The sequence below is a fragment of the Phyllopteryx taeniolatus genome, chromosome 2 (assembly GCF_024500385.1).
Source record: "Phyllopteryx taeniolatus isolate TA_2022b chromosome 2, UOR_Ptae_1.2, whole genome shotgun sequence".
NCBI classification, from domain to species: Eukaryota; Metazoa; Chordata; class Actinopteri; order Syngnathiformes; family Syngnathidae; genus Phyllopteryx; species Phyllopteryx taeniolatus.
Window position 1 is genome coordinate 7179285 of NC_084503.1, and position 14679 is coordinate 7193963.

The following is a 14679-nucleotide window of genomic DNA, read 5'->3' on the forward strand; positions in this document are numbered from 1 at the left end:
TGGGCCTCCTCCCAGTGGGACGCGCCCGGGAGGTGTCCGGGAGGCAACCTAACCAGATGCCCAAGCTGCCGCATCGCCTCATGGGTACTCTGGACTGCTGTTTGGTGCATAGGCACAAACAACAGTCAGGACTCGTCCCCCCCACCCGAAGGGGGAGGGAGGCTACCCTCTCATCTACTGGGGTGAACCCCAACAGACAGGCTGGAGGGCAATCAGTATGCCCACACCGGCCTGGCACCTCTCACTGTGGCCAACTCCAGAATGGTACCGGAGCCCCAGCTGTGTGTTGAGGTGAGCCCGACTATGTCCAGTCGGAAATTCTCGACCTCACACACCAGCTCAGGCTCTTTCCCTGCCAGAGAGGTGACGTACCACGCCCATAGAGCCAGCTTCTGTAGCCGGGGATCTGACTGCCAAGGTCCCTGCCTTCTGCTGCCGCCCAGCTCACACAGCACCCGACCCCCTTGTCCCCTCCCACAGGTGGTGAGCCCATGGGAAGGGGAACTGACGTTAACTTTTCAGACTGTGTGAAAAGGGCCCTATTGGGTGCAGGCCCGGCCACCAGGCGCTTGCCATCGAGCCCCACCTCTTGGCCTGGCTCCAGAGGGGGACCCCGGTGACCCGCGTGCCCTGCGATTGGCTGGCAATGGAAATGTGATTCAATAATTTTACTTGTCATAGTGGGTCTTTTAGCAGTGTTTTGTCTGGTCCCTCATCTACGACCTGAAAGCCCCAGACAACTTGGCCCCTAGGATCATTGGGACGTGATAAGCCCGCCACCATAAGGTGACGGCTCCGGGAGGGGATGAATGAATAAAATAAATAAAATTTACAAAAATATGAAAAAAAATAATAATAAATTTGTGAAATCAGGCTTCAAAATGGTCAAAAAATTAGACATTCAGCTTCCAGAGGCTGTAGGCTTGTCGCTAAACGCTCTCAAAATCCCGTCTCCCTGGAACTTTCGGCTGTCAATCAAATATACACGTGGACAAAATTTTGGGTAAATGTCTGTTAATGAAAGAAAAACCTGCAGTGGTCACAGAAATAACTTTAATCTGACAAAAGTATTAATAAATACAAATTTAATGAAAATTAACCAGTGACAATCAGACATTGCTTTTGAATTGAGGTTCAACAGAATTATTTTTCAAAACAAACTCATGAAACAGGCCTGGACAAAATGGAAGGTACCCTCAGAAAAGATTGAAAATAATTTGACCATACGGCCATTTTCAAACAAAGAATGTTCTCTAATTACCATCACAGACGTCTTTAAACTTGTAATCAGTCAGTTGGCCTATTTAACGGTGTGTGTTAACGGTGTCAGTGGTTTATTCTTTTTCCCCCGGTTCGTAAAATGCTTCAAATTGTCACCGAGTTCAGACTTGGGGGCCGCTGTCCAGCCGCTGCTCACTAGGTAGTTTTCATGGGGGCCCACATTCGTATCGAGCCATTGGGGGAGAAGAGCCTTGGTGAGGGAGGTAAAGAAGAACCCAAAGATCACTGTGGCTTAGCTCCAGAGATGCAGTCGGGAGATGGGAGAAACTTAGAGAAAGTCAACCATCACTGCAGCCCTCCTCCACCAGTCGGGGCTTTATGGCAGAGCGGCTCGACGGAAGCCTGTACGCAGTGCAAGACACATGAAAGCCTGCATGGAGTTTGCTAATAAACACCTGAAGGATTCCAAGATGGTGAGAAATACGATTCTCTGGTCTGATGAGACCAAGATATAACTTTTTGGCCTTCATTCTAAGTGGTATGTGTGGAGAAAACCAGGCACTGCTCGTCCCCTGTCCAATACAGTCCCAACAGTGAAGTATGGTGGTGGCAGCATCATCCTGTGGCGGTGTTTTTCAGCTGCAGGGACAGGACAATTGGTCGCAATCGAAGCAAAGATCAATGCGGCCAAGTACAGGGTTATCCTGGACCAAAACCTTCTCCAGAGTGCTCAGGACCTCAAACTGGGCTGAAGGTTCACCTTCCAACAAGACAATGACCCTAAGCACACAGCTAACATAACGAAGGAGTGGCTTCAGAACAACTCCGTGACTGCTCTTGAATGGCCCAGCCAGAGCACTGGCTTAAACCCAATTGAGTATCTCTGGAGAGACCTGAAAAGGGCTGTCCAACAACGTTGACCTTCCAACCTGACAGAACTGGAGAGGATCTGCAAGGAGGAATTGCAGAAGATCCCCAAATCCAGGTGTGAAAAACTTGTTGCATCATTCCCAAAAAAGACTCATGGCTGTATTAGCTCAAAAGGGTGCTTCTACTAAATACTGAGCAAAGGGTCTGAATACTTATGGCTGTGTAATATTTAAGTTTTTCTTTTTTAATAAATCTGCAAAAATTTCAGCAATTCCATTTTTTTCAGTCAATATGGGGTCCTGTGTGTACATTAATGAGGAAAAAAATGAACTTAAATGATTTTAGCTAATGACTGCAATATAACAAAGAGTAAAAACTGTGAAAAAGTGGACAAATGAAGCCAAGATGGAACTTCAAAGCTGTTTAGACTGCACAGACTGGAGTGTCTTTGAAAATACAGCTGGCAGCCTGGATGAATATACGGACACTGTCACATCCTGTATCAGTTTCTGTGAAGAGGTTTGTGTACCAACAAAATCATTTTGGACATTCAACAACAACAAGCCGTGGTTCACTGCTAAACTTAAGCAGCTTCGCCAAGCTAAGGAGGAGGCATATCAGAGCGGGGACAGGGCCCTGTATAATCGAGCTAGAAACCAGCTTACTAAAGAAATTAACATTGCAAAGAGAAACTATGCAGCAAAGTTGGAAAAACAGTTTAGCGCAAACAACTCTAAATCAGTCTGGCATGCGTTCCAATCGCTGACTAATTACAAGCGACGATCCCCCCAAGCTGAGAACAATAGCACACTAGCCAACGACTTGAATACCTTCTACTGCAGATTTGAAAAGGACACTTTCACACCACACACCCACCCGGCCACACCCGCGACCATAATCACACCTCTGACTTCTGCGTTAACCATTCATGAACAGGATGTGAGACGCATCTTCAACCAACAAAAGATTAACAAAGCGGCAGGCCCGGACCATGTGTCCCCATCCTGCCTCAAAGTCTGCGCGGACCAGCTCGCTCCAATCTTCACTCAGATCTTCAATAGATCTCTGGAACTGTGCGAAGTTCCATCCTGTTTCAAACGCTCCACCATCATTCCAGTCCCCAAGAAACCTGCAATCTCGGGTCTGAATGACTACAGGCCTGTCGCTTTGACATCTGTGGTCATGAAGTCCTTTGAACGTCTCGTGCTGGACTACCTCAAGAGTGTCACAGGTCCCCTGCTGGACCCCCTGCAGTTTGCCTACCAAGCGAACAGGTCTGCGGATGATGCAGTCAACATGGGACTGCACTTCATCCTAGAACACACCTCGACAGTGGAGGGACCTACGCGAGGATCCTGTTCGTGGACTTCAGCTCAGCGTTCAACACCATCATCCCTGAACTCCTTTCATCCAAGCTTCTCCAGCTCAGCGTCCACCTGCCATCTGCCAGTGGATTTACAGCTTTCTGACGGGCAGGACACAGCAGGTCAGGCTGGGGGAGGACACCTCATCCACACGCAGCATCAGCACTGGGGCGCCCCAAGGTTGTGTCCTCTCTCCGCTGCTCTTCTCTCTCTACACGAACGACTGCACCTCAGCGAACCCGACTGTCAAACTCCTGAAGTTTGCAGATGAAACCACTGTCATCGGCCTCATCAAGGACGGTGACGAGTCTGCATATCGACAGGAAGTGGACCGGCTGGAGCTGTGGTGCGGCCGACACAACCTGGAACTGAACACGCTCAAGACTGTAGAGATGATCGTGGACTTCAGGAGGCATCCTTCGCCACAGCTGCCCCTCACGTTGTCCAGCTGCCTTGTGTCAACCGTCGAGACCTTCAAGTTCCTGGGAATTACAATCTCCCAGGACCTGAAGTGGGTGACCAACATCAACTCCGTCCTCAAAAAGGCCCAGCAGAGGATGTACTTCCTGCGGCCTCTGAGAAAGCACGGCCTGCCACCGGAGCTGCTGAGACAGTTCTACACAGCGGTCATCGAATCAGTCCTGTGTTCTTCCATCACAGTCTGGTTTGGTGCTGCTACAAAAAAGGACAAACTCTGACTGCAACGGACAATCAAAACTGCTGAAAGGATTGTCGGTACCCCCCTACCCACCATTGAGGACTTGCACGCTGCCAGAACTAAGACAAGGGCGTGCAAAATCCTCTCGGACCCTCCGCACCCCGGTCACCAGCTCCTTCCCTCAGGTAGGCGCTACCGATCAATGCAAACTAGAACTAGTAGACATTCCAACAGCTTCTTCCCTCTTGCGATCAACTTCTTAAACACCTAACCTATAATTCCATTACAACAAGCTGGCAATTTTTTTGACTTGAGTTCGTTGTCACATTTCTGTGGGGCCAATTATGTATTACTCCTGCACTCACTGCAGTTGTCTCGCCATGCTGCACTATTTGCATATCTGTTGTTGACCAATACTGGCCACACATGCCAGAGTAGCATCTGCTCCATTTGCACACTGATTGAGGAGTATGTGCAACATTTGCACAATCGACATTGTCTCAGATTATTGCACTACTCGTCACTTTAAACCACATACACTCCTTGAAGTCTCGGCGCGCTTTGCACAATGGTCATTGCACCGGACTATTGCAATATTAGTCATTCGAACTGCTCTAAGCGCTAGAGGACTCTGCATCTTTTTGCACAATTGTTTTTTGTCAATGTCTTTATGTCTCCAAAGTGTTCTGTAAATTGACTGTCTGTTGTACTAGAGCGGCTCCAACTACCGGAGACAAATTCCTTGTGTGTTTTGGACATACTTGGCAAATAAAGATGATTCTGAAAAAATGTAAGGGGGTCTGAATACTTACAAAAATGCTGTATAAACACATACAAACAGGCAACATAACAATACTCTCTGGCATATATTTTTCAAACTCTTTGAAAAACGAGTTACAATAACAATATTCGATCATGATTCTTCTACTTTCTTTGTTATGAGTGTGTATCTCATTGCGTATATCACACTGCCCCTCAGAGGCCAAGATGTGCACAGCAGGAACAGCTATTGTCATCCACCCATCCATTTTCTTTTACCGCTTATCCTCACTAGGGTGGTGGGCTGCTGGAGCCTATCCCAGCTAACTTTGGGCTGGAGGCGGGGTACACCCTGAACTGGTCGCCAGCCAATCGCAGGGCACATCGAAACAAACAACCATTCGCACTCACATTCACACCTATGGGAAATTTAGAGCAGGTTTTGGGATGTGGGAGGAAACCGGAGTGCCCGCAGAAAACCCACCCAGGCACAGGGAGAACATGCAAACAGTGGCGGAGCTCGACTTTTATCCTTGGGGTAGCCAAGTCTATTTCAGGGCGTCCACAGACTATGGCAATGAATTTGTTTCTCGACCAATGAATTGCAATCTGAGTCTCTAAATGTTGCAATGTACATACTAAGCACACAGAAGATGAGGTTTGTGCGCATAAAATCAAGTTTATTTACAATGTTTACAACACAATGTACACAGAAACTCAACATTTGTTCATTAATCACAGTGTAACCCACTCACAGTTATCCACTCACACACAATTACCCACTCACAGTTACTCACGCACACACACGAGCTATTCACTCACACTCTCTCTGTCCACCTTACCGTTGCCTGACTTGCTTCTCTTTAAAAAGAAGTTATAGATCTTGTCGCCCTGTCTTTTGATTTCTCAAAGGACCCTATGAAAAAAAAAACACGCCAGTTTTGTTACTCTTAGGATCACTTACAATTGCACAATGTTATCAAATCCCCACTTCAAGCCTAAACAATTTCAGGGGAAATAAACTACTGTAGATGTAAGTTTACTATTCAAACTTTCAGCTACTCATTGGTTCCCAACTGGTTTTGCCTCAGGAATTTTTGACATTCTTTAGCAACTCAAATTTATTTCATAAAAAAATAGCTCAGTAATACAAAAGCCTTCATGCACTGTTGAAAACAGTTTATATATACATATATATATATTAGGCTTTACACGATCAGGATTTTTGGGGCTGATCACCGATCAGCGAGTTTAAAAAAACGATAACCGATCACCAATCCAATCACAAGATGGAGGAATCTGTCGATTTAAATGAACTGTTCATTTACTGTATATACTTGTGTACTTAATTTGCTCAAATAATTATATTTACAATAAATAATGTATCTTTGTTCATCTATTTATGCAAGGGAGGCATAGTGACAGACAGAACAAATGATAAATGGCCTTCTATTAGATGGCAGGAAGTAAATACAGTAATTGAAACAGTTTATGTATAGATATATATATTAGGCTTTACACGATCAGGATTTTAGGGGGTGAAAACGATAACCGATCCGATCACAAGATGGAGGAATGTGTCTATATATATATACACATATACATATATATGTATATATATATATATATATATATATATATATATATATATATATATATATATATATACACACACACACATATACATACACACACACACACACATAGACATATATATATATATATATATATATATATATATATATATATATACACACACACACAAACACACACACATATCTAAATATGAAACGAACAAACATGACAAATATGAAATATAAAGGCACACTTTTTAGGAAGGCAGACTTCTTTTTTTGGAGTTGAAAAAGGCAGACTTCTTGAATCAAATAATAAAATAAAACCGACAAAATACTTTCATAAAAAGTCAGAATTCACATGAATTACAGGTAGGCTATATCTATTGTAAACAAGCTCCACTGGTGATACTGGTGAAATTTCAGAAATAAAACTGAAATATAAAGGCAGAATTCACTTGGATTACAGTATTTGTGCTTTTTAAACAAGTTACACTTGTGATGCTCATGAACAGCACTTTTGTGATGCCCTCAACTCCTCAAGTGTTCGTTGAAAGCACTCCACTAGTTTGTCTTAAATGTGTTTTTAGCTAGCCCGTTGTGCAGTACATTATGCATGAAATAAGATGCTGCATAGAAGAGAAAAAAATGCAACAGCAACACTTTTGACACTGGAGCTGTGTTAGTTTTAAAGCTTTTAAACAAACATATCAGTATACCAACAGTTTGGAGACATAACAAAGGGCAAAACGTGAAGGATAATCCCCCAGCCTCATTCACGTAATATTTCATTTGAGCCAAATGAGCATGAAACAGCTCGCTGGCCGATTGTCTGCTAGTTTCATTTCTCTAAAATCATTGTAACACGTCAATATAAGCAGCAACCCGAATTAAATGTACACGTTAATGTGGAGTGGCTGTTGGAAGCTGACACTGGTCATGTGTCGACGCCATGAGATGTAAATTGTCCATGTGCCCGTGTTTGTGTGTGCCAGTGGGTGAGAGAGACTGGCACACTGCTCTGGCTGGTTATTGCAACACTGCATGCGCTGGGTGATAAGTTTTAATTTTTACCACCATGAGATGTAACTTAATGTTAACTTTAACTTGATACCTGTGGCTTCTAGCAAAACGATCTCCTATCTGAACACAAAAGTGATTTTAAACAGTGACTCATTAGGAAACCACCGTAAAACTTACTTTAGGATGAGGTCGTGACGTAGACTGGCTCTGGGGCAAATCCTCTTCTTCTGTTGAGATTCTTCTTCTTCTCCTAATAAATGTGGATTACAGCTCTTTGTGGTACATAGCGCCAACTACTGTACAGGAGGGACTCAGCAGTCAAAAGACGTCATAGATTTCAAAATGCAAACGGCTTCTTTCGACAAGACGTGCGGTGCCGTGATATGTCAATCATCTGGGGGGGACCTGGGGGGTCCAATCAGATTTCAGGGGGGTCCAGTGCTACCCCAGCCTCCCCTCTGGCTCCGCACCTGTATGCAAACTCCACACAGGCAGGATTTGAACCCCAGTCCCCAGAACTGTGAGGCAGATGTGCTAACCAGTCGCCCACCGTGCCAGCCACCTATTGTCAGTGAAACTAAAACCCTGTTGCATCAACAAGTTCAAATTTGCCACACGTGGAGAAAGCAAATGATGTCCCACCATATACTGACTATACTAAAAAAAAGAACTGAATTGAACATTGTTATTTTGCACCTTAAAAGTATAATTTGTATTTATTGAGATTATTTTTCATGGTTTTCTAATTTATTTTTTATTGAATGTAGTCATATGTAGAATATGCTTATGTTTAAGTTAAGCAGTGGTTATGTTGCAATTTAAATATATATTTTTGTTAATGGTTTTACTGAAGTAATTTTTCAGGATTTCCCAATATATTTTTTATTTTATTCAATTGTAATACATTCTTATTTTTAAGAGTACTGTATGTAACCCATTTGTTCATAATAAATGGGTGTGATTTTTTTCCATAGCTACTGTTGCTGATTATTGTTTTCTGTTAGAGTAATATGACTTCATCAAGCCTTTTCTAACATTCCGTACTACAAAATAAGTAAAGTATGCATGATTATTGCTGATATCGGATCGGACCATTATCGGTCCAAATTAAAGGCTGCAATATTGGTATCGGATCGGAAGTGAAAAAGTGGGATGGGGACATCCCTAATTTAAGTGATTTCTTGATGGAACAGGTCTGGATGAAATCAGGCTTGGGTGTGGTTAGTGAAGGTCAACTCATCCTTCCAAAATAGATAACTATCCATCCATCCATTTTCTGAGCCGCTTCTCCTCACTAGGGCGTGCTGGAGCCTCTCCCAGCTATCATCGGGCAGGAGGCGGGGTACTAGCCACAGTTAATTCATGATTTAACAAGGGTGTAACTACTTTTTCCACACAAGACTAGGTAGGTTTGTAGTTTTTCCCCTTTAAACAATAAAATCACAAATCAATTCCTAAGAACTCACTTACTTGGGTTATCTTTGTATGATATTTTCATTTGTTTGATTATTTTAAACACTATCGTGAGGAAACTAGACACAAAAATAAGAAATTTGAGAACGGGCAAATACTTATTCACGGCACTGTATACGACTGCTCAGCATATCTTTACCAATACTCATTGATTGGTTTTTATGGTGTTTAATAAAATAAAAGGTGAAAAATGTCAAAGTGGACAACGTGTGAAAAGGACAATACGACATAACTGCTACGTGACTTGTTTATATTGTTGGTTTTTTTTAAACTTTATTTTATTGAAATGCTCCTGTTAATTTCCTGTTCATGGTGCAAGTGTTCCAGCTCAACAATAGTGTATTCTTCATTCAAAACCTTTTTTTTTTTTTTTTTGGTTTGCTCTAATCGCAAATTAACAGTAGCAAACGTCTGTCTCTCTCGCAGTTGCCAAGTAGTACGAAAAATAGGTGTCACGTTAATAACATCACGTTATTGGTGACTTCAGGTATTGCTACACTGGAATTGAACAAAACCAAACCCAAACTATTTGAGGGAGTCACTGGTGTGACTAAATGTAACATGCAGCACATAAAACAAATTGTATATATGTATTTTTGTTTACCGTTTTGTTGCGGGTCCTCGCTAATGTGTCCATTTCAGACCTTTCGTCGCTCGATTCGTCACATGACTTGAATTTGCTAGCTTCCGCCATAGCTTCCGCAAACAACAACAACAACATCCGGTATATGTTCTTGTTTGAGTGAATGATTTCTGTCAACCAGGGTTCAACTGCATTACCGCCACTTATTGGACTGGCATGTGTGTGCGTCTCTCTTGTTCTCTCCTAATACGACTAGAGTTCCACAATATGTGTCCATCAGTTTTATCAGTTAGCCAATTTGTATTTTGAAGAGGGCAGATGGGGGTAAATATGTCAATGTAAATATGTCTGTCATGTATGCGAAGCACTTAGTGAGTCATCTCGGGTGAAAATACTATTTAGAGAAAATGTACTTACTTTTTGATGAGCTCTTTTTTGTACATGTTACCCAACTCACCCAGTAACGTTTGGGTAGTCGTGTGCTGTCTTTTTTTATTCATGTTTGATAATCACTGATCTACCAGGCTTAGTAAATTGTAACTCGAATAAAAGACAAGAATTTCTGAATTGTCAACACTCGCATCGACATTGTTTTATGACTTTTGTCTCTTTTTTTTTTTTCAATACATTGCACGGACACAAAACAAGGAAGTTCATTTTTCCGAGGTTCATGAATGCAACACACGCACTTATCAAATGGGCTTTGAAAACGTATTAAGCGACTACTTCCGCCCGGAACAACAGCAGGAGCGGTGTGTGACTATGGCTATCCACGTGAATTCGAATACACTCAGCATATCTTGCAAGGATTCAAGTTAATCGGACGTCGCTGTCGATGTGGATTCATTAGAAGTCGTGGCATAGTTTAAACCAGTTTACAGCGCCAGAGTAATTAAAGTATATCAGGTTTGTCTTGTTTTGTGCTACATTGACAGCACCGATTGTCTTAATACATTGTACTGTTGAGGGAAAGGTGTATTTTCTGCCACCCATCGAACTCGATCGCATTGCAAGTAATATTATATGTATGTATGTATGTATGCATGTATTTTAGGGGTCGCCATGGGGCATACCAGTCTGGATAGGCTCATTGAACTGCAGAAAAATCCGGCCAATATAAGAAACCTTTGCATCTTGGCACATGTTGACCACGGTGAGTTTAGTCCTTGGCTTTTCCACGCATTTTCATTTGACGCGAGTTTAACAATAGAACCTATACAGGTGGTAATACCGAATGGTGTGTGTGTGTGTGTGTGTGTGTGTGTGTGTGTGTGTGTGTGTGTGTGTGTGTGTGTGTGTGTGTGTACAACCCCAATTCCAATGAAGTTGGGACGTTGTGTTAAACATAAAAGCAGAATACAATTATTTGAAAATCATGTTTAACCTATATTTAATTGAATATATTACAAAGAGACTAAATTGCCCGTAGGTGTGAATGTGAGTGTGAATGGTTGTTTGTTTGTATGTGCCCTGCGATTGGCTGGCAACCAGTTCAGGGTGTACCCCGCCTCCTGCCCGATGACAGCTGGGATAGGCTCCAGCACGCCCGCGACCCTTGTGAGGAGAAGCGGCTCAGAAAATGGATGGATGGATATTACAAAGACAAGATATTTAATGTTCAAACTGATAAACTAAGCCAATAATCATTAACTTGGAATTTTATGGCTGCAACATGTTCCCAAAAAGCTGGGACAGGGTCATGTTTACCACTGTGTTACATCATCTTTTCTTTTAACAAGACTCAATAATCGTCTGGGAACTGAGTACACTAATTGTTGAAGCTTTTTAGGTGGAATTCTTTCCCATTCTTGCTTGATGTACAGCTTCAGCTGTTCAACAGTCCGGGGTCTCCATTGTCATATTTTACGCTTCATAACGCGCCACACATTTTCAATGGCAGACAAGTCTGGACTGCAGGCAGGCCAGTCTAGTACCCGCACTCTTTGACTATGAAGCCACGCTGTTGTAATACGTGCAGAATGTGGTTTGGCATTGTCTTGCTGAAATAAGGAGGGGTGTCCATGAAAAAGACGTTGCTTGGATGGCAGCACATGTTTCTCCAAAACCTGTATGTACCTTTCAGCATTAATGGTGCCTTCACAGATGTGTAAGTTACCCATGCCATTGGCACTAACATCGCCCCATACCATCACAGATGCTGGCTTTTGAACTTTGCGTCCATAACAGTTGATTATTTTTCTCTTTGGCCCGGAGTACACGATTTCCACAATTTCCAAAAACAATTTGAAATGTGGACTCGTTGGACCGTAGAACACTTACCACTTTGCATCAGTCCATCTTAGATGAGCTCGGGCCCAGAGAAGCCGGCGGCGTTTCTGGGTGTTGTTGATAAATGGCTTTTGCTTTGCATAGAAGAGTTTCAAGTTGCACTTACGGATGTAGCACCGAACTGTATTTACTGACATTGGTTTTCTGAAGTGTTCCTGAGCCCATGTGGTGATATCCTTTACACATTGATGTCGGTTTTTGATGCACGGCCGCCTGACTGATCGAAGGTCACGGGCATTCGGGCTTGCCGCTTACATGCACTGATTTCTCCAGATTCTCGGAACCTTTTGATGATATTCTGGACCGTAGATAATGAAATCCCTAAATTCGTTGCAGTTGTACATTGAGGAACATTGGCCTTAAACTGTTGGACTATTTTCTCACGCACCTGTTCACAAAGAGGTGAACCTGGCCCCATCTTTGCTTGTGAATGACTGAGCAATTCAGGGAATTTTCTATCCAATCGTGGCACCCACCTGTTCCCAATTAGCTTGTTCACCTGTGGGATGTTCCAAACAGGTGTTTGATGAGCATTCCTCAACTTGTCCACCTGTCCCAGCTTTTTTGGAACGTGTTGCAGCCATAAAATTCCAAGTGAATGATTATTTGCTCAAAACAATGTTTCTCAGTTTGAACATTAAATATCTTGGCTTTGTAGTGTATTCAATTAAATATTGGTTAAACATGATTTGCAAATCATTGTATTCTGCGTTTATGTTTAACACAACGTCCCAACTTCATTGGAATTGGGGTTGTGTATGTATCCGTATACGTGTGTGTATATGGATACGTCTACAACCCCAATTCCAATGAAGTGGGACATGTTAAACAAATAAAAACAGAATACAATGATTTGCAAATCACGTTCAACGTATATTTAATTGAATACACTACAATGTACAACATGTATATGTATACGTGTGTATATGTATTTAATTAATAATGATAAAAAAAATAATTATATATATATATATATATATATATATATATATATAGTTAGCAGTATGTTTTCCCCTCTAAAAGAGAAGACATTTTCAGTTAAATAGATTATTCTTTTTATCACGTTGAAAATAAGATCAATAGTACAGTAAATGGACTATCGTTTTTCTCACGTTTGAAACAAGATTAGCTATTGTGGAACCATGTTGTTGAAATGTCAAAATCGCCACTTTGTCCCTGATGAATTCTTGATCTAGTTCGGAATAGTTGTTTGATAAAATAGAAGTTCATGATAATCCTGTTATAACATTGTGTTTGTATTAAAGGGTTTAAATAAACAATATATTTTCATTTGTTCAGGCAAAACTACTCTCGCAGATTGCTTAGTGGCAAGCAATGGTATCATATCAAGTCGCCAGATAGGGAAGGTAAGTTTTTGTCTGCGTACATCCAGTATTGGATATAAAATGTCCACACCCCCCTGTTAACTGGCAGATGGGGGGGAAAAAAGAAAAACAAAAGAGAGCCAAATACATCGTGTCAGAACTTTTACACATTCACTGATATCCCTTTCTTTTTATGTTCTTTGTGTACTGTTTTGCTCTATGGCTGCACCACAGTAAATGCTATGAAAAATCCAACTTGGTCAGCAGATTTTTTTTTTTACATATAAACTTGTACATTTTATCACATCAATATGAAAAAATCATTATATGATTTATCTGAGTTTTAATGGTTGTCTCGATCTGTATGAGATTGACTGGCCAAGTCTGAAGAAAAATCTCAAGGCACACCACCAAACAAAAATTCTGAAATAATCATGTCATCTCAATTTCCTCACAAATTGACTAACTCAGTGGGAAATATGGGCCTTTTTAATTGATCACAAAGCTGATATACTCGCATGAATGACAACAGGTGGATACACAAGTTTATCGTACCTTCTGCCATGTTGGGTAAGAACATTTAATTGTTCTGCCTTTCACAATATGTGGCTGGTATAGCATATGCAGAGTGACATTTTTGTAATTTATAAATAATTTTCAGTCAACTCAAATGAAATTGGATAATTCCCATTGCACCCCTGATAGCTCACTGCACACGAGGGTGTCGTGTTTCGGAATCTGCTTTATATAACGTATACCTGGAATTTATTAGGCTATTCAATAGGGCTGCACGATATTGCGTTTGAGCATCATCATCGCGATGTACGTGTGCGCAGTAGTCACATTGCAGTGTCTGCTGGGATGTTGGTGTACTGCAATATATAGTGAATCCACTGTAATATTAAAAGTGACCAGCAGAGAGACCTGTTTGGACATGCTCAAAAGATTAATGTACACCTGCTGCATTTCCTATTTCGCTTTTCAGAATAAACTAGGCAGGCACGCGAAAGCTGCTTGAGTGTCAGAGGTGCGTTCAGGGTTACTGCGTGAATGTAAGTGAATGTGTTCTTTTTTTAATACAGTAATAGTTGTAAAAATGGATTACTAGGAAAATTATTACGTATCAGAACGCTTTAATTAAAACACCGTACGATCACACTGTGATAATATGGAATTTATTTAGTTTTGTAATAGATAGAATAGATAAATTGTCAATACTGTGGAACCTCGAAAAAAACGGACCCTCATATAATGGATACCGGATGAAACGGAAAATGCAGGTAGACAATGAGACTAACAGATTTCTGGGTCCAATTTCAAAAGACGTGCCTACCATGCCTACGTGGTGGCCATTTTGAATGTGGGGCCTTGATGTGGTGGCCATGTCATGATGGTTATATGGCAGCAGTGTTAATTCTGATGAATACAAAACACAAGTCTTTGGAGTCTGGAACCTGTTATTTATGGTACAGTAATATTTTTTGTCAAGCTGTTCATCTTTGGCAACCAATTTTGAATTAGGAAGCACACTAATTCCTCG

The 14679-nt window shown here is 41.7% G+C and overlaps 2 protein-coding genes across 3 annotated transcripts in view; one reads left to right on the top strand and one right to left on the bottom strand.

Annotated features, from left to right (window-relative positions):
• Window positions 1–9699, bottom strand: part of spg21 (SPG21 abhydrolase domain containing, maspardin) — a 35020-nt gene extending 25321 nt beyond the window's left edge. The window contains exons 1-2 of one of the 2 annotated variants that reach the window (XM_061757854.1): window positions 7647–7724; window positions 5715–5788 (exon numbers count right to left, since the gene is read on the bottom strand). Coding sequence is in view for 1 of the 2 variants with exons in the window: in XM_061757845.1 (XP_061613829.1) it covers window positions 9547–9663 (117 nt within the window). In the remaining variant the exon portion in view is untranslated. Of the gene's footprint in view, window positions 1–5714; window positions 5789–7646; window positions 7725–9546 lie in introns of those variants that run through there. The other variant, XM_061757845.1, reaches the window with a different exon arrangement.
• Window positions 9700–10261: 562 nt separating this feature from the next.
• efl1 (elongation factor like GTPase 1) overlaps window positions 10262–14679 on the top strand; it is a 60456-nt gene continuing 56038 nt past the window's right edge. Inside the window, exons 1-3 of the mRNA XM_061757869.1 lie at window positions 10262–10431; window positions 10580–10678; window positions 13114–13181. Of these exons, the coding sequence (XP_061613853.1) occupies window positions 10588–10678; window positions 13114–13181 (159 nt within the window). The 5' untranslated portion in view covers window positions 10262–10431; window positions 10580–10587. The remainder of the gene's footprint in view (window positions 10432–10579; window positions 10679–13113; window positions 13182–14679) is intronic.